Source organism: Haemaphysalis longicornis, unplaced genomic scaffold, assembly GCF_048455015.1.
Source record: "Haemaphysalis longicornis isolate Haplotype H1 unplaced genomic scaffold, Haemaphysalis longicornis Haplotype H1 scaffold_7, whole genome shotgun sequence".
Classification (NCBI taxonomy): Eukaryota; Metazoa; Arthropoda; class Arachnida; order Ixodida; family Ixodidae; genus Haemaphysalis; species Haemaphysalis longicornis.
In genome coordinates this window covers 181854367-181874567 of record NW_027526422.1, presented here as the reverse complement: position 1 = coordinate 181874567, position 20201 = coordinate 181854367, and the positions used below count along the sequence as shown (strand labels likewise).

At 46.6% G+C, this 20201-nt stretch overlaps 2 protein-coding genes across 2 annotated transcripts in view; one reads left to right on the top strand and one right to left on the bottom strand.

Annotated features, from left to right (window-relative positions):
- Positions 1-285, bottom strand: part of LOC144147307 (kelch-like protein diablo) — a 28213-nt gene extending 27928 nt beyond the window's left edge. The window contains exon 1 of the mRNA XM_077679410.1: positions 16-285. The gene's annotated coding sequence lies outside the window, so the exon portion shown is untranslated. The remainder of the gene's footprint in view (positions 1-15) is intronic.
- Positions 286-1784: 1499 nt separating this feature from the next.
- Mrpl47 (mitochondrial ribosomal protein L47) lies at positions 1785-19673 on the top strand. The gene is made up of 6 exons (XM_077679405.1): positions 1785-2009; positions 2129-2238; positions 3584-3644; positions 6473-6569; positions 14991-15121; positions 19236-19673. The coding sequence occupies exons 1-6, from the start codon at positions 1921-1923 to the stop codon at positions 19525-19527; spliced, it is 780 nt and encodes a 259-aa protein (XP_077535531.1). The 5' UTR covers positions 1785-1920; the 3' UTR covers positions 19528-19673.
- The last annotated feature ends 528 nt before the right edge of the window (positions 19674-20201 follow it).

Genomic DNA, 20201 nt, shown 5'->3' with positions numbered 1-20201 from the left:
GAAAGACGGGCTCACCACCAGCAGTGCCGTCGGTACCACAGCGCGGGTCGCCACGGCACCGGCTGACCAGCGGAGTGCCGCCGCGTCGGGGCGTCGCCCTGGGGCGGAAGCGAAGCGCCGGGCTGCGCCGCGAGTTGAACGTCCCACGGCGCTGGCAGCACCTGTTCGTCGCCGGCCAAGAACGGCCCCCTCGTCCGGCGGACACCGCCCAGCGGATCGATCGCCCGGAGCGCTGCTGCCGCCGCGGCCCTCGCTGCCTGCGTTGTGCACGCGAACGTCGACGAAAGTGCTGTCAGCCGCTGCTTCGTGGCGAGGAATGCCCCTCCTCCGCCGACGTCGCTGCAGCAGCCTGTCGCGTAGCAGGTTCATTGCACCGTGAACGAACCGGAGCCCTACACCTGACACCGCGCTGCCGCCGCACGCCAACTCAAGCGGCACGGCGATCGACGCAGCCCGCATCCGGCGTGCTACCGCCGATCGCGCAGCACTTGGATCCCCGCCGGGGGAGAACTCCGTTTATTACCGCGACCGTACTTTCGCCACGCTTCGTTCGTCTCGATCAAGGTGATCGAGCCCGAGCCCGGCAATGTATGCGAGGTCGCCTCTCTCTCGGCGGCGCTTGATTTGTTTTCGTTTCGTATTGTGTTAGCTGCTTGCCTACCAACACATGCGCGCAGCGGTTCCTCTAATTCGTTGCGCCGTGCAAGAGGCGATGCCCCGCCAAACGAATAAACAAGGAGCGTGAAAAAAAAAAGAAAAAGGTGTATCCTTCCCCAGGTGTTCCTCTGGGCAGCACATCAAGGCCCATCGCAACGTTTTAGGAAGGCAACTGTTGTTCCCTCGTCGTTCGGACCATGTCTTTTTAACAGAGAGCAAGGTCCGTTGTTCAGAAGGGGTAGGGCTAGAGCCACACTCGGGTAAGCTTAGCTGGCAAAGAAAATATGGACTGACGGGGGATTCGAACCTGCGACCTCCGCTTTCGCAGTCGAGCACGGAACCACTCAGCAAATCCTCCAGCACTTCACACGCTGCTACATAGACAGGCGATGGCACGACTACGTGACAGCGTGACAGGTTGGTTGGTTGGTTGGTTGGTTGCCTCCCACCATGGCACATACCCACGCGGGGGATTGGCCAAGAAGTTTTGTGCCTAATGAGGATGTGACCTATATTATTTTAGATCCCAAAATTTAGAAAATAAAATACCCAACCGAATTTTTAAATATGTATAATCCAAAACAGTCAGACCTAAAATAAGACCGCACTTTACCAGCTTCAAGGGTGCATACCCACTGAGGGGGATTGTCCTGGGCTTCCCTGTTCCAGGACTTGTGAATGGTCTGTGAAACCACAGAGGAAAAAAAAGTTAAAGGCAGGGCTCTGGTTAAACGTGCGTACCACAGAGAAAGACTTACATACTCTTGGACAACGTTTAACGTTGTTCTTGAATTAGAAAACAATGACACGTAGAACAAAAACATATTCACTCCGTAGCGGAGGGGGGGCAGATAAATTAGTAGGTCCATGGATAACGCTTACCTCTCTGAACATTGCCATAGCGGTAACGCTAAACCGAAACTAAGCTGATGCGTTTACATATCTACAAAAAAAAAATGGTATGCAAACTTTCACACTCCAGGTGTATGCAAGCGTATAAAGTCAAACGCAATATTGGATTTTTGCCCCTCCACGCTTTAATTTTCTAAACACCTGTTTCTTCTTTTTTTTTTAAGCCGCTAGAGGACGCGTTACAACAAACAAATTCACCATAAAGTCACTCATACCATGATACTAATCCAGTGGGAACAGCTTGTGCTTTTCCGCATGGTTTCGATGTACGGGCAGTGTGATTTCTTGCGTGCACGATAGCTTACATTTCGCATGCGATCAAACGGCGTAAAGTAGGAGAATTCACGCAAGATGAGTTGTTTGAACAAATGTCTTGGGCTCTGTAGGTTATTGGTTAACAAGGCCGCAGTAAGATCGTCGCTTACGGCAAGCTTAAACAGGTGATGTGTTCTTCACTTCAAAGCATGCACGACTATGCTGTGGTTCCGTTACAAATCGTCCCATTCCAATCTCTATGGGTTGAAATACTGACCACGCTTTTTTTCCCCTCACCGGATAGGAACTGGCAGGTTACGTGTTCTCCAGCCTTCCACACGTCATGCGTCCGGCCAGGTCTGATGGAGTTTTTCGAGCCGAAAGGCAACTGGGGCGCTGAAGAAGTTCGTGCGGGTCTGTCTCCCTGCGTTGCTGCTTATTGACCGTGATTTGGAAAAAAAGAAAAAAAAAACATGTGCATGTCAGTCCTTTTGCATGCTGATTCGCGCCGGTACACGGTAAAAGCCGGCATTACGCTGCATTGGACTAGCGAGGGCGACCTGAAAAAATGCAGAGCTAACCATCATACAGCATGGTTTCCGCTTGTTGAGTAGCAGTAGTTGGCTCTTTCGTGAAAGAAAACAAGAAAGAAGTTATAGAGGTAATTTCTGTGAGTTGCGCGTGCAATAACATCGTGCCTGAGCGTAAGCAGAACATTAAAAGATAGACAAATACTGTGATGTTTAGTTTACAGTTAAGAAAGTGATGTTTAGTTTACAGATAAGAAATAAATACAGAACGAAGAAAAACCTTCTGTGGCGCGTGCAATAACATCGTGCCTGAGCGTAAACAGAACATTAAAAGATAGACAAATACTGTGATGTTTAGTTTACAGTTAAGAAATAAGTACAGAACGAAGAATAAAAACATGCAAGAGATTCAGGCTGTCGCAGACAGCGTACACGTGAAAAAATATAAGCAAAAGCAGCATCACTTTGTTCTGAGCTTAAATCGCCCCTACTCTAAGCCAACTCTACTAACCAGCCATAGGGTGAAGCTTGCATGGCACGTCTGAGCATAGTTGTCGAAGGGGGCAATTGGACTGAGAAGACTGACCCCTTAACTTTTTTTATGACGAACTCCCAAGCTTCGAGCAATTTCTTGGAATTATCTGGAAAGACACGGACTGGTGGGAATGATGTACACCCGCGTCACATAAAAAGAGGGTTGTGTTTATGAACGGGTAGTCAAATGATGTACGTTGCCTGGTTTGTTGTGCACAGGAAACACAAAATTATGGACTGAACTGAAAACATAACACCCAATTTTGCGCATTCATAACTATACCTTGTATGTATTGCTTGTATGTAAGTATGCACGTGTGTACAAATTGCCCATATATAACTCCCCTGTTTCAGATAATATATAACTCCCCTGTATTTCGCATATATAACTTTGTTTCAGATACTTGCCACTGTACCAGACATTCGTTTTTGCGGGAAATTTCAATCGTGGTTTGCCGTTTGCCGGCTTACACTTATCTTTCGCTTTTCGCCAATACCCAACGTTGACTCCCAGTAGTGGAGGTCATTTTTCTAAGGGAGGTGAAACACAGTGACACATTGGAAACACCCCCTTGGCCTGCAATAATGCTCGGTCCTTTACTGTGATGTGGCCTGTAGCCAACTTCGGTGTGTAAAACCCAGTTTAAATGCCGCTTAATTCCACGGTCTAACTTTTGTTTTTGCGCGACTTGCAGGAAAACCTTGGAGCAAGGATGAGCTTCGCATCAAAAGCAACTCAGACCTGCACAAGCTCTGGTAAGGGGCATTGCGACCGTCCGACAAACAGTGGTTGAAAGTTCTGCTTTGGAAGCCCTAGTGCAATCAGTGTTGGCACCAAATTTGGTTGTGGCTTGATGCGAGCATTTTTACCATGTTTCTAAAGGCTGCTCTTTTGGGATAGTGCGATGGCTGTTGTTTGCAAATTTACGATGCCAGTTTTTCTTGCATAACAGGATTTCTGGTTTGGGAAAACGGAAACTTTGAGCGTTGTTTTCTTTTGGGAGCCTTGACAGAAACTGTAGTGCTCACAAGGGCTACAGTGCTGTGGCATTGCCTTTTGTAGACAGGTTCTTTGTGAAAGTTTGGCCAGCCTCTGGAACCGAAACTCCTTGCTAGTTTCGGTCGAACGAAAGCTGGAAAATTGCACAGAAAGTTGGCCAGAGCAACCTAGTTGGGTGGGTGTCGTGTTTAGTTGTAACAGACTTCAAATTTAACATGAGTTGCGTACTTGGATTGGGGACAGGGAGAGCGGAAAAAGACAAACCATACATTGGTGCACGACATACGGTGACGTGTGCTAAATTTTAATTCTAGACTACACCAACTGGCACCCTAAACAAGACTTTGTCAACTTAGTTGTACAATTGCCGTTTCCGATTATGCGTCAATGCTGTGATTACTTAGAAGGCCTCTCTCAGAATGTGCGACTTATTTAAAGGCCCTATAAAGACAGAATCAAAGCTTGGTTCCATAAAACGACCGTTTCGTCCCAATAGCCGTGATGCTACTTTTAACACAAGTGTCCGACAGATAAGTGACTTGTTAAGGAAATAACGTGAAGCAGTGGTGATCGACCCGCAACTTTCTCGTCTAGCTGACCAAAGCGACTGCGAAGAAACATGACTGTGCAATTATAGTGGGTCCGTTGGGTCCTGCTCCATTGGATCCTGCCACTTGAGTGCTAACGAGAAGTTAACACCCTGTTTTTCATTATTCCCCCAATTACATCACAGCTGTCATTTTTGTAGCCGTACTGTTGTCTTGCGCATAGTATTTTCCTTTTCCCTATCAACCACATCTTAAGGTGCCTCAAAAAATTGCACGTGGCGGGAAAATACTACGTACAAAGCGGTAATACTACGACTTAAAACTGGTTACGACAAAATTGGGAGGGTTGGCCAGCAGAAACGCAGGAGTGGCTTTTAATCATGAACTGTAGGCTTTAAGGGCCTGGCCACATTTCTATATGACTTACGGGCCTGAAAGCCATCCTGCTACAACACAAAAAATTTTACTGGTCCATGAAAATGTTCCCAACGGCCCAGTTTCCTTGCTTTGGAAATGTATCACTTGTGTACTGAAATAAACAAGAAACACGTTTTAGTTTAGCTAGTTTGCACTAGATGGCACTCCTTGTCTACAAGCTAGAGTTAAATTTTTTTTATTTGAGCACAGAGGTGATGTATATTTAGGGTTGCTCGTCTTCGGGCTTTATATTTTTTCAAATCGGGGCAAAAAAAATCAGGTTTTTTTGTCAAACAATTCCGAAATTTGAATTTTTTTGCGTGATATACTAAGAAAATACACTCGGTTCGTTTTATCAGAAGTTATCACGATTTTGTTAACTTTAATGCATTAAAATTGGTGTTTGTTTCAAGCCAGTAATCGGGTGGAAATCAGGGTTTTCTAGGAAATACTCTTTGAAATTTGCGGTTTGTTTGAAGTTACCCAGTTATGATGACCCTAAGAGCATTGATAACCTCCAGAAGATGAAACATTTTATTCGCGAAAATGTGGTCATCGACTTTTTACGCATCCTTGTTTACCTAAATTATCAACTGCGCAACATGTCGGTCTCCATTCGGGACCTGTCCAGTCATTGACCGCATCTCAGCCAGAAGTCCGGCATAACAGCTCTTGACTTAATTAACAGCTTCCATTTTTTGAGTAGGTACAACCAGAGTCCTTCAATGCTTCTCTGGTCATGAAACTCCGGGCCAAGTTTCGTACGGGGACAAAGGCTACCGCGAGTGGCGCCACCGCAGATCAAAGGACATCGGGCGGCCGCCGCTGCTCTGTAGCCAGACTGGCAGGCAGAAACGCAGTAGCAGCATGCCCGTTCGCACCAAGATTTTCACCACTCACAAAATGACAAGTCCATTTAAGCGGCCCACGACACGCAAAGCGAAAGCGCACTGCTGATAAGGTGGTGAGCGTCTGTTTTATCTTCCTCCGTGGTCCGTTCCCTGCCAAACGCGCTCTCACCACGCCCCCGGCTGCCCTCCAATCAATACCAGCGCCACGGCGTGGCAGCGTACGAAGCTCTCCCATAGCGTGACGGCGAAGTTTCATGACCAGAAAGGCATTGAAGGACTCTGGTACAGCAATGTCAGCGCAGCATTTGCCAGCGTGCAGTAGCAAGCGGTAGAGTCATGCCAATAGTCAGTGAGTTCGAAAGGTGTGTTTGTGGGGCTTGCTTCCAGCGAGTGCTGGCTGAGAACGGCGGACTGCCAGCGCACGATTGTGAAGGTTCATTTGGGGAGAAATCAGGTTTAATTCGATTCTGCTCAAACATGTTTGGGGTGTGAAATTCGGGTAACGTCAGGTTTTACTTGAAGACGGACAACCCTATGTATATTTAAAGTGAGCGAACTTGGCCCTTTGGAAAATTTCCACAAATGTGGAAAACATTTTATATAGGTGCACGATGGTTTCTACGCTTGTGGGTCATGAATTTGTAAGTGCCATAGGAATGTGGTCAGGTCCCTTTTAAGCCGGTGCCTTTTAAGTTGGTCCCTTTTAAAGTCCCTTTTAAGTGGGTGCGCAGTGATTGTGACGCAACTTACGCCTTGGCCTTTGTGCAGGTACGTGCTGCTGAAGGAGAGGAACATGCTTCTCACCATGGAGCAGGCAGCCAAGGACGAGGTTGAACTCTTCCCCAACCCGGAGCGCATTGACAAGGCGAGTTTGCTAGTCTGGAGGCCACCGATGCTCGGCGCACTTGTGTTGCCCTTAAAACTTGCCATTCACACTTTTCAAAAATGATTTGAAATTCTTCTTTCCTGCTGCGGTGTTCTGCATTTATTATTATTATTATTATTTTGCCTGCCACACACAAACAAACAATTGCTTTAACGCGATTGCCACTTTTATACAAAAGTGCCATGTTTCTGTCACGTCTTTTTGGTTGCCTTATGAGCAGCCTTCTGCTCGTGTTGCTGCGATACATATTTATCATATTTGTAGTTAAGCTGCGTGTATTGATTTATTGCATTTGTTTTACTGTATGAGTGGTGTGTATTTAACATTTCTTCGATTTTAATTAAGTGAAATGCATTGGACAGTAGACTGAACTTTTTTTCTTCCCTGGAGGTGGGGGGGAGAAGCATTTCGAGCTTGGTGACACAATTTGTTTTAAAGTAACCACAGTGAAGTTTTCACAGCATGCAAAAATGTACGTAGTTAGGCTTTATGTCGATGCAGTTAAATGTCACCGATTTCTAAGAGCAGTGCACTAGTTAGGGTTTTTTTTTTAATGCCAGGTTACTTTTGGCAACAAAGGCCGTAGTTAGGCCTAGTGATATATTGTTATGGGGGCACTAAAGGCTGAAATGACATCCCAACTGGGAGGTGACACTTTTTATTGCTATTGTGGCTTTCGCACTATTAAAAATTATGCTCTATTCATATCAAAATATAAATAATTAATGCTGGTATTTCTTCTCCCATTTCCCTTCTCTTTTCTTCATGATGTAAAAGAGCCAGTCAGAAAAGCGAGGTGAGAGATCGCCACAAAGAAGGGTGAGCTAGCATATGGTGCTACCACTTAGGAGAGTGTGTATGCAACACTTATGCAAATTGATCTGCGCAGCGATGACAAAGCTCGTGATGGACTCAGTCATGTAGGCCAATGGTTCTCAAATGGGGGTCTGCGAAGCCCTTCCCACAACCATTCTCCCCGTTCTTTTCTTCTTTTAGCCAGGCTTTGCTTGCTATGCAAAAAGGTAGCTTTGCTGACTGACTTGTACGCTTTAATTTTTCCGCGTAGCACATGTTCTAAGGTTGGCTTTTTGCATAACACGCCAGCTGTGCGGGAAAGCCAGACACACGAACAACATTGTGCAGTCATGTCTCGTTAATATGGACCCCGTTAATGTGGACACCCCTGCGGCGACCAGTCTCTCGCCATGCAATTCTGCCCCGTTAATATAGAAACCCGCAGTTCGGACTATGGACGGCTATTTTGGGGACGAAACGGGTAGATGCAGGCACTTTTGTCTCGTTATTGTGGACACTGGTCCACAAAGCAAAATAAAAAGAATGACTTGTGACCTCCAGAGGGCCCATTGCGTACCATAAATTCACTGTAGGAGGAAGCCTACAAAACCTAAGCATGTATTTATCTCGGAACGCTCTTCCTGCCAGTACCATCGTATTAGATCAAGAACATTCGTGATCAGCGAGCAACTCTCTAGGGTAGTGACGACAGGGTGCCCTTTCCTGTTAAACAAGATTTCGCGGTGCGGCCTACGCCGGAATGAGCAAGTCCTGGTCAGTTCTCTGGTCAGTTCGGCGGATGCAATGGCTTGTGTTAAGCTTAAACGGACCAAGCTTTCCGCTCAGCTGAAAAAGGAAGTATGCCAGTGCCACTTCAAAAGTGAGACGCCTTTAGCATGTGTTCCTTAATGTTTGTATTTTTTACCTTTATTCGTTATTATGGACAACTCACATTATGGATGATTTTTCTGGGGAACGGAGGCGTTCATATTAACGAGACATGACTGTATACGTATAGGCTTGGTGACATTTAGTTGCAAGAGCAGATTGCTTCACAACATGACACGCATCAGCGTGAAGGTCAGACACAAAATAAGCATGTCTGACATTGAATAAGCGTGTGGGTGACTTTAACCGAAAGCGCAAATTGTTTGACATTTTAACACGAATCAACATTGTTCATGTCGAGTTCTCCCATTACTTTTGCCCGCCCTGGAGAGGTCCCTGGCAAACTCATGGTTGAGAAACGCCAATATAAACAATTGCAATAATAGTATCATTACTTTTTCACTAGATGTCCTATATACCGTTGGTAAGGTCAGTGGGAATGTGCAATGAAGGGCACTCGAGAAGTACAGGCACAGGGCCAACTATCACCTGGATTTGTGCAAACATTGCACAACTTTGGAATCACCACTTCTGCGAGATCAGCTCATGGGGTAGTTATGTAGCGGGCCCTTTTCTTTTTCTGTCTAAGGCAACAAAAGCTTTGCCAACGCCACTGTCACCTTTTGCATTGGTTATAACTAATGCCTTGACAACCGCATATTCAAGCCAGCTCCATTTCTTCTTTAAAATGTTGATTTTATCGATGTGCGCAAAGCATGTGCAGTCATGGCAATGGAAAGGAAGGTGATTGATTGATTGTAGAGTTTAACACGCCGGCACAACGCAGGCGATGAGGTGCACCGTAGTGGAGGGCTCCGGATTAATTTTGACCGCCTGGGGATCTGTAACGTGCGCCGAAATCTCGTACACACGGGCGTGTTTGCTTTTCGCCTCCATCAGAAAAGTGGCCACCGCAGCTGGGAATTGAATCCGCGTCCTCGTGCTCAGCAGCATAACGCCTTAGCCCCTCAGCCACAGAAAGGAATGCCGTTGTCTTGAGTGGCACAGCAGCTTCCCATGCCCTGTAATTGATGCTTGATTGATGCACCCTCTGGTTTGTCCCATGTGAAATTTTCCGTGTGGTAATGGACCACTAAAGATGACTTCAGTCTGGCAGATAATGGGCCTTTTACAAGGGTTCTTCTCCCATTTCTAGCTCCTTGGATAGTTATTGACTCGTCACATGTGATTTGCTTTGATTGGTATGCTAAAGCTGCCACAATCTTCTTCAGGGTTACGCTCAACTCTTTCATTACCATGCCTATTCAAGTCGATCACCAGTGATTAATGCTTTGCAGAAGAGTTGCAAGCTGGGCGAGTTGGAAATGCATCTTGAATGAAACCAGGCGCAAACGTAACAGGACGCAGAAAGGAGTAGAAAGGACGCAGCGCTTGTCCTGTGTACTCCTTTCTGCGTCCTGTTACGTTTGCGCCTGGTTTCATTCAAGATTAATGCTTTATATTGCCAATTTCGGTTTGTTGTAGTAGTTTCTTGTGCACCTAGTGCACCCTGGTGGTTAGGTTAGTCTAGGCACTGAAGTTTTAGAGTCAGTTTAAAATTTCCAGATTAGACAACATTTAAATTTCTGGCACCGTTTTTTTTTTTTTTTGGATGAGAGATCAGATGCATGTATTTTTGCGAAAGGGGGTGTGGCTGCTCCACTTGACAAAAAAGCATGCTGCTCGTGGTTAGGCTGCGCTACTACCAAATTTTCTTGATCAAAAGGCTCCCAGCTAGTCAAATATGAAATTGTGCGGTCTGCTTTGTAATCTGATAGCGTTGAGAGGTGATAATTACCTGAAAACGACGCCAGCTATCCACTAGTGAACTTTGGTTTTGAGAAAGGGTAGTTTTATTCTGCCAAAGCTTATTTCTGCAGGTCTCTGGCATTATCAACCAGTTTCCAGCAGTTTCGGTTTCGTTTTGCATTGCAAAATTCATATTTGGCACCACTGTGTAGTTACCCAACTGCATGCTGATTTGCCATGGTGCCTCTTCATTGCCCACTGCTGTTCCTCAAGAAAAGCAGCACAGTGTTCATGATTTCTCTTCAACCACGCCTTACTTCTGTGGTAACAGCACCAGCTGAAAGTCGAAGGATAATTCCGAGTCGTCGATATCAGTTCAGACAGGGAGAACACTTCCAATCAGCCTTGAACACTGCCAGCTGTGCAGCGGCCAGTTTCGTTTCCGTACGAGGGTATTTTCTGAAGTCTAGTGTCGCTTCTTAGTAGAACTGTCTATTCTGACAAGGTCTCCAACAGGTTAGGTGTTGTTTCTTTTCGAAAATGTTAGATGGCGCTGCAATGTGGGAGGCTCGTAGGGCTGAACTCTTTAGAGCATAAATTTGGGCTAGTTGGTATAACGACTTTGACGGGGTAAAAAGCGCGACAAGATGGCGACACAAGAAAAGGCAGTTACACAGGACGAGTGCTAGACATCAACTAAGGCTTTATTGCTGAGAAAGGCAACATACACAGAAATGAGCAGAAACGCAAATAAAGAGACGGATGTGATTGTAGCTGTAGATATACTTTTTCTTTTCTTTTGTGTGTAAACATGGAGAGGGTGTGCTCATGCAGTCGTCATTTTCCTAGTTAATAAAAAACACCTCGAAGATTTTTTCTTTTTGCTGTTGCGTCCTAAAGCTGCGCAGGACATGTGTGCCCTGAAAGTCAGGCATGCAAGAGCACGGCCGGCATTGATGTGTCAAATGTTGGGTCCTTCCTCCCTGAGAAAATTGCCGTGCCCGAAAGCAGCATTTTTAGTTGGTTTAATTAATAACCTTTCTCTGAAGCACTTCCCATAACAATCGCGCGCTACCTACGGGTGTGCTTTATTATTTCATAGGTTGACGTGCATGGCATTTGCTGTACAGGCTGTACCTCCTTCACCCACACTATGCGCACCTACACGTTTTATTCTTCTATACACAAGAATAAAACGTTGGGCTGACCGAATCAACATAAAAGCACGCACGTGCTTGCGCACACATCCCAATCACAGCCACTTTTGGACATTTTTAGGGCTATCCCAGTGCGGAAGTCCCGGGGATGCCCATAGGCTGTGCTGCTTGGGACGTGGGATTTAGGTCCTTTTTTGGGATGTCCTTAGGATGTTTGGTGTTATCTGGGGAGGGCAAGATGCTTTGGTTGCATGTGCGCATGCGTGGCCATGCCAATGCGAATGTCTTTTTTTTTTTTTTTTTTCTTTGCCGTTTGCTTTGATTTTAGCACCTGCTTTCTCAAGAAAAAACGCTGTCTGCAGTGCCGGGCTGAGAAATAAAAGCAAGTCACCGCGTGCTACGCGAATTCTTTTTTTGAGCATCATCATCTCCACCAATCCGCTTCAGCTATATTGCGTGCACCGTAGCCGCATTTAGCTGTGCAGGGGTTGGGTGGCTACATTCTGTGTTCCTCCTTATAACATCTCAGCTGAAAGACACATCTGTTTCCTTTTCTTTTTTTCCTTAGAGGCAGATGTACTAATTTTTTGAGATTTTTTTCTATTTTCATGACGTTTGTGAAATGGCAGTTATTTAAGTTGAAGCACTTTTTTTCTGTATGTGCCAGGAAGAACAGCAATCATTGTAAACACATTGTTTATGTTTTTGTGGATTCATTGATGACCTTTATGACCGCTTGAACAATGCGATAAGTTCTATGGCATTCGCCTTTCAACAGTAACCTGTCAAGTCCTAAGCAGGAATTTGAGCATGGTGCACGTTTTCAATGCAAATAGTGTATTGACAACACGTGGCACATAAAATTGTTGGTGCACGCGAAAAATTTGTGCACTGTACGCCTGGGTGGGTGATCTTTGCTTTTGCTGTCATGGCTCATCACTGTTGACTGTTCTTATTATGACGAAGGCAGGTGCCAAGGCCAAAATGGAGGGAAAATTTGGAGGACAGATGGCAGTCGCATTGACCAGGCCATGCATGCCCACCTGCTAGCAGTCCCAAACCAGCCGTCATCTGTAGATATCGCCTTGCAGTGTTGAGTATGCCGCTCAAGAATGAGAAAAAATATCTTGTCTTCCACTGTAGAGCAAGACAAAACACTTGACTGAAATTGGAACTGGAACAAAGCTTAGTGCCTCAGATAGAAAGGCAGCCTGTTTCATGCTGTTCACAAGCTGAAGTTTGCCTCTTTGTAAAAGTGGGGTCAGTGAAAGTTCCCAAATACATAAACTCACACGTTTGCATGCTTTGCTGCTTTATTAAAAAAAAAAAGCTCAAGGCACGCTCTAGCTATCCCGTTTCACTGTTCTCCACATGTCACGTGTAGTAGTAGTGAAGGTGAACATGTTGGGCAGCAACAATGCTAGTTTTGCACACTTCTAGCATTTTTTGCACTAGTGAATAACTCTTGCTGCTGCAGGTGGTAACTTTGTATTTAGAGCACTGTAATTTTTAATAACCTCGGAAGAGCACAGCGGTTTGAGATAGGTGGCGAGGCAGCGGAAGTGGTAAGTGAATAGGTATATCTACCTACTTAGGACAAGCAGTGACCCCGGATCCCAACCATGAGGCAGAGATAATCAGAAAGATAAGAATGGGGTGGAGTGCATTCGGCAGGCATTCTTGGGTAATGAATAGCAGCCTACCATTGTCCCTGAAGAAGAAAGTGTATGACAGCTGCATCTTACCGGTACTCACCTACGGGGCAGAAACTTGGAGGCTCACTAAGAGGGTTCTACTTAAATTGAGGACGACTCAGCGAGCAATGGACCTCTTTCCAGTACCGGTCCCTCTAGCGGCCGCCACGGCGAACTAAAAATGGCTGTAAGGCGCACCCCCAAGAAAGTTTGGCTTTCGGAGAACTCGTGCACAAAATATCCTGGTCCCGCAGCCCCTCCCGCACTGACCCGTCACCCGCACCTTTCACATGAATGTCACGGTAGCAGGCGAACGTTGTCGTGACTAATCTGCTGTGTTCGAAGCGCTCCCCCCCCCCCCCCCCCCCTTTTTTTTTTTTTTTTTCATTTTCGTAACCCCCTCACTGGCAGCCATGTGCTGGCAGCGTGGTCAGTCTCAAGCGTCTTCGCCCCTTTTCTTAGAAAGCCATTATTGTATGCACGTACGAACCCACCACGAGGAGTCCACAAAAAGAAAAAAAGAAAAGAAAACGTGCAGATTATAGCCGCTCCCTAAGCAGGAAACCGAGGGGCGCGCTTTTATTTATTTTAAGAGAGTGAATTGCTGGGCTAGTTGGATCATAATGTTCAGAAAAGGGGAAACCAGCGAGCAGAACGCAGGACAAGAGGAGGATGCACACACACAACACTGCCCGAGGCACCTGCCAAGAATGGCGGACCGGCAGCCCGCGCATGCGCAGATGGCTACTGGAAAAAGGTCCATTGAGCGGAAAATGATAGGTGTAACATTAAGGGACAAGAAGAGAGCGGAGTGAGTCAGGGAACAAATAAGTGTTAAGGACATATTAGTAGAAATTAAGGAGAAGAAATGGACGTGGGCAGGGCATGTACTGCGAAGGCAAGATAACCATTGGTCATTATGGGTAACAGAGTGGATCCCTAGAGAAGGCAAGCGTGGCAGGGGGCGGCCAAAAGTTAGGTGGGAAGATGAGATCAAGAAGTTTGCGGGGATACATTGGTCGCAGTTAGCACAGGACCAGGATAATTGGAGATCCATGGGAGAGGCCTTTGACCTGCAGTGGGCATAGATAGGATGATGATGATGATGATGATAAGTTTTTCAAGACAACTTGTTTCAACGTTGTAGTGCACCTTTAAGTGCCAGTCATCTTGACATAAACTGGGCTGAGGGATGGCATTTTAAGCTGGGGGAATTCGTATAACGAGGCGCATGGATAGGCTTGACGGTTCTGTAGTTACATACGACTGATTTCAACCACAAATGTGGGGTACGAGGGGAAGCATTTTAGCCTTCCTGATTTTCTGTGTCAAAGCAAAGGGGTCGAATGACCCGAAGTGTACTTGTAAAGCAAAGTGTGGTATTGGGCTAGTTGGTGATTCATCTTAACAATACAGCGCGACAGAAACAAAGAATTAAGCGAGGCACATGGGACGAGCGCTGATTTCCAACTGAATTTTTATTACAGAAACAAGCCATATTCATACAAACACGCAAGCACACACCTACGATGAGAAGTAGGTAGATGTGTGCTTGCGTGTTTGTATTAATTTGGCTTGTTTCTGTAATAAAAATTCAGTTGGAAATCAGCGCTCGTCCCATGTGCCTCGCTTAATTCTTTGTTTCTGTCGCGCTGTATTGTTAAGTACTTGTAAAATCGATGCAGTAGCTGAGTGGCTGAGGCATTGTGCTGGTCAGCCCAAGGACGTGAGTTCAATTCCCAGCCGCAGTGGCTGCTTTTCTGATAGAGACAAAAAGCAAAAACGCCTGTGTGTTAAGATCTCAATTCCTGTCAAAGCTACCTGGGAGGTCGATATTAATCTGGAACCCTCCACTACAACATGCCTCATAGGGCGTGTGTAGCTTCAGTGCGTTGAGCCCCCAAAATCATAAGTGTACTTGTGGAAACAGCACATAGACAGAACTAAGGAAGAGGACAACAGGACAAAATGCTGACTAATCTGCGAGGCTTTGTCCTGTTGTCCTTTCGTAGTCCCATCTGAAGGCTACTTTTGCAAGGTTGAAACCATGTACTGACCAGACGAAACTTCCACTTTGTTGCCATAAATGTTCTCTGCATGTGTTCTCTTCTCACCAGGTGAAGGAGAGCATGAACAATCTGGAGGCGGTGGTGCGGGAGCGCAACGAGGCCTACTACCTGCTCGAGACGGGCGAGTCCGGGGAGCAGCCCTGGGTCCCCAAGGAGAACATCTACGGCCTGGTCTGCAAGTGAGCGCACCCTCCACAGCCCTCCTGGGGGTCGCTCCTCCCTGTTCATCTCTGTCCCCTCTCTGCTGTGCCCTGCACTAGCTAACTTCGCCTTTACTTGCGAGGCAGTTCGCTCGTCAGTAACAGCCTGTTCCATCCGTTCTACTAACACGTAGTGTCAGAGGCACTGTGTCGCAGAAGAGCCACCGTCATTGGTGATCCCGTAGCATTGTCTTGCACAGCTCCCATTCAAACCCCCACTTCCCCAACGAGTGGGGTGCGAGCAGGAGCGGAAGCTTTCATGCAATGCAGATGAGGGCCTGGTAACACTGCTATTACATTCCACACACTTAAGGCAGACCTTCAGCTTCCTCCAAACTCTTTCCCCTTTGTCTGTCCAGTGTGGTATGATGTACTGAGAAGTTACGCATTGGTCAGACATACTATGCTAGACTCCAAGTGAGCTTGCCGATTCATTCGTACCTGCATCGTAGCATTACCATCGTCATCGTCGTCGTCGTCAACCCTGGCTTCTCACTTAAAAGTGGTACTATTCTGGGTGTGAGATTTCGTTCCATTTTTAAACCTGATTTCCTATCATGCATGATCAAAACTGGCCCTATCCACCAGCCATCACCATTGCCTTTAATTGATTTTACGGTTATTCTGGCGTGCACATTTTAGTACCTACTTTTTCTGTGTTGTCTACTTTTGGTTGGCACTCTTTGCCCCAGCTGGCCTTGCGTCAAAAAAATCCAACCACCATCATCATCACCATCATCATTCGTTCCCTTGTGGGTGCAATCCTGCCACTTCCTGTACGCACCTGGTGCCACCTACTGGTTCACTTTGAACACTCCCTCCTCTGTTCTGAGCAACTGCTACAATAGCCCTGCTGTTCGGTTTCAGTATCCTAATGGGTAGAACTGCAGGTTTCAATACAAACAGCCTCGTTTCAAAGTCCATCAGTGCGTAAATTTGTGTTAGACCCGCGATTTATTTTAGGGGCCGAGCACCTTAGGGGCTCATGCTGTTGGCGTCTCATGTAGTCACGGTACTAAAACATTGGGACACTCGTTTTCCAAGCCTCATGCTAGAAAACATCACGCCTACTAAAAGAACACACCGGGATACTCGTTTTCCAACGTCTTGCGCTAGAACGCTTCATGCTTTAGCAACACAAGACTTACAGGTTTCATCTCCGTTGGCAATAACGCCAAGGCCTAAGACGCCGAGCACTCAGCATCGGAACCACATTATGGACGATAACGCACCCGTGAACAATCACACCCCCACCCCATGTGTTCCTGGTAAAGATTATGTTTACAGATTATCTTCGAAGGCTAGGAAGGATCTAGTGACGCTAGCCGATTGCTAGCCACAATCCCGCCTTCTCCGGCGCCCAGTCAGCGCGCATCGTGCGGCAAGAGAGACTTACATTCTTTGAATACACTTATACACTGAATGCTTCGCCTCTCCTCAGTTTTCATATTAGTGGAGGTGTCCCAGGATTTTTTTACTGCAATAGGTTCTCTTGGGTGTATTCTACACATTATTTTTGTAAATAAGAAGTGTGGTCTGTTACATTTTAGGTCATTTTAGGTGCAGGGGGCAGTCTACAAACACGTTTCATTAACATTCTGCATCGCACCGGAAATGCCTGGCTTGTATCGCTCTCAGAATGGAGTATCACGTTTGGGGTCGGGCTACAATCCATCTGCTTCCAGTAAACCATGGTTGGCCTCCTCGTTGCGTTTGTGGAGCGACACATTGTCAGAGTTCTTAAATGTACACCAGTTTGCGAAACTCTGCTTCAGAATCTGGGCCGTGCAGCACCCCTGCTTCGTTAAAGCTGAGGGGCAAGGGGTTTGGCGCGCCATCTGGCAGACAAAAACTGAACTTTGCTGAACATTTACTTAATAACGAAACCTTGCTTGCTTTTCAAATTCGAAAACATTAAATTGGGTGATGTTTACTTCCATTTTCATGGTTTTGCTTTTTGTGACTTACAGCAGCAGCAGCCGCAAGTTCTTGAGTACTGCATCAATTTTCTGCCGAATAATGGCAGGCTAGTCAACTTGCCCCTGTTTGCGGCCTTCGCAGGGGTGCCTGCCGTGTACCGGTTTTTGATACCTGGGGTCGGGTCCTATGGGGAGTTTTGTAACTTGTGTACCGTATTATTTGCACGATTGTAATGCGCGCCTTTTTTCTAAAAGTAGCCTTCAAATTTGTGTGCACGTTACAATCGGGCGCAAAACAGCTGCGAAGCACCTAGCGGCGGCGCCATAGACACAAACTCCCTTCAAAATCCAACTGACTCCAATCCAAAACAATCCGTCAACATCGTGAGAGTAAATTTTGGCATACCTATTCCTCGACGAGCATACCTTAAAGGAGTAGTGACACGAAATTTCAAAGCTGAGAAAACTATATGTAAAATGCTTCCTTTTTATCAGGAGATATCTCCCTGCAAGTTTCAACAGTAGCCGTTGAGTATAACATATTTTAAATTCATTTTAATCTTCGCCCGCACGAGAAAGCCCAGAGTGGGCCAGCATGACATCATTTGTTCCTCGCCCGAAACTGCCGACGTCGGGGCTCCCGTGACGTAGCCGACGCGCTGGCTGCGGTGGTGCGCGCTGCTATGCCGTGTGTACACGTCATGGTTTTGGGACTGACGTCATGCTGCCCGGGCCTGTGGGGACGGCGAAGACCTCGGCTGATCTGGGCACGCGTGTGCGCTCGCTCGCGCGCGCTTCCAGAGCGGCAGCGATACGGCAAGAATGGTGACGTCACGTGATATCTCCTGTCATGGTGGCCGCTCGGCGTTCGTTTTGTCGAAGCCGAAACTGACATGAATAAACGATGCCGTAAATGATTGTTTACGCGGTGATCGACCGTCTAATGTGACATTATATGATTAGTGGACTGGTAGGAACCCATAGCAGCAAAAAAAAAACGTAACACGAAAATTTCGTGTCAGCACTCCTTTAACCCTTTGAGGGTTGAATTTTTTCGCCATATGTGACCCTCCAGGGTCGATTTTTTTTTTATTGCTGATTTAAGTTCTTCAGATGAATCTATTTCGAGAAAAAAATATTGTAATTTTTTTAGGGGGTGACCATAAAGGGACAAAAAGATTGTTTGTGTTGTTACATTCATTTGGTTTATTTATGAGTAACACAAGAAAAATTCTAAATAAAAACGAGAGAGTAACAAGCCGGCACCTTTTGAGTGGATCGAAATCAGATAGACATCAGTTTCGCGGGCGCAAAAAGCGGGAAGTGCCCGGAGGACGATACCGAAACCAGCCGCTGCGCAGACGCGGCCGGATGCGCGAGCGATAGACGGCGCACCGCTCCTATAAAATACAAAAAAAGGAGAAAAGGGCCTTATCAGTTTCGCAGGCGACCTTGGTCTGTGGCAGGCGCAAGAAGCGAGAGGCGCACAAGCGCCCGGTGGCCGATACCCAGCACACCCCCTCATTACCGGATACGCAAGCGATAGCCGGCGCGCCGCTGAAGGAAATTATAAAACAATAAAAAGAAGAGCCATCGGCGCAAGAAAAAAATTTGACGTATTTCTGAAGTGTGGCAGCACATGCCAAGCAAGAGAAGTTGGCGAAAAAGGCGTGCTTTTTAAACATACAAGCAATGACGTACATGTACGTCATTGACCATTTTGAAAATGTTTGCCAATGCCGTACATGTACGGCCGTGACCCTCAAAGGGCACACGATTGCCTGCTCTTTTTTTTTTTTTCAAATTTCTATAGTAAACTTTTGTGTGCATTACAATCAGAGGCGTGTTAGTATCGTGCAGATAAGGTATTAGTTAGACAGACGTGCGCTGCTTCTGCTTTCTCGTTGGCCTCAGAGGTCATTAGTGCACATTGATTGCGCATGCCACAGACGTAATTGACGATCTTTTCTAGATGAGAACATTCACGAAGTATGAAGACAAATGTTTCCGATAACGGGTTATCTGTAGACCCCCCTTTAAGAGCAGTTCCGCCAAATACGTTTACTGGTCGGCTGGGCTTAGTCCTTCTTCCCGGTGAGTCGTATTGAGCAACTCTGCTTGGCCGTCTTGCGTTAGTGGAGTGACGCATGTTCGCTTGTGCATGCACTGTGCAGCTTTGCGCTGAAGGAGCACCTGATGCCACGCAAGAGCAACCCCAAGGGCTACTTCCTGCTGTGGCGGGACAAGGACCTGGACGAGTTCCTGCGGCTGTACCGCGAGAAGATGCAGAAGCGGCTCGAGTTTCGGCGCCGCTGCGACCGCCGCCGCATCATGCAGATCCTCAAGCGCTTCCCCAGCGTCGACCGCGCCCTGCTCAAGGAGCAGTACCCCGACGTGGACGTGGACAGGCTGGACAAGATCATGAAGGAGAGGATCTACACGGCTTACGAACAGCAGAGCACCTAGTTGGGCACCCTGTGGAGTGCCCCCTGCTTTCGCTTTCCCCGCCGTTAGACTCAGTGTTGGGGGATTCTTAGAGGCTGATTTAGCGATCGCGGGATGCGAATTTGTTGTCTAGTGAGTTTTGAAATAAAATGTGTTGCGATTTAAAAGGTTGGTTGGCTGAAATGTGGACAGTTTTGCGTTCAGCGAGTGCAGTGCTGCATTGGGTGGTAATTTGTTTATTTATATACTCTCAGGGCCGAAGCATTACAGAGAGCAGTGGGGGTACAAAGTTTGGGCAAACCAAAAATCAGCATATAAGAAATACAAACATACAATGGTAGTGTGAAAACTAAGTGAATTCCATTGCAAAAATAAGGAAGATACAGGGCAGCTAATACGGCAGGTTCACAAAAAATATCAATACTTAGCGTGGTTGCGTCAATGAATGACCCACACAAAATAACCGAACAAAAACAGAAAAGACCACGTTATGATAATAGTGCTTAGTTCATTCATTTTTTATGACCCCTGTATTGCAAAAGAGGCCTCTTTCGAGATGAATGCTCTGTTTCATTTTTCGCGCTTGAACAGAATTCTCACGGAAGGTTACTTGGGGGTGCACTGGTTGACGCAATGCAAGCTACGGATTTGTAAGGGGGTGTTTCAGGGCCCCTTTAAGTAAGCTACTAATCAAC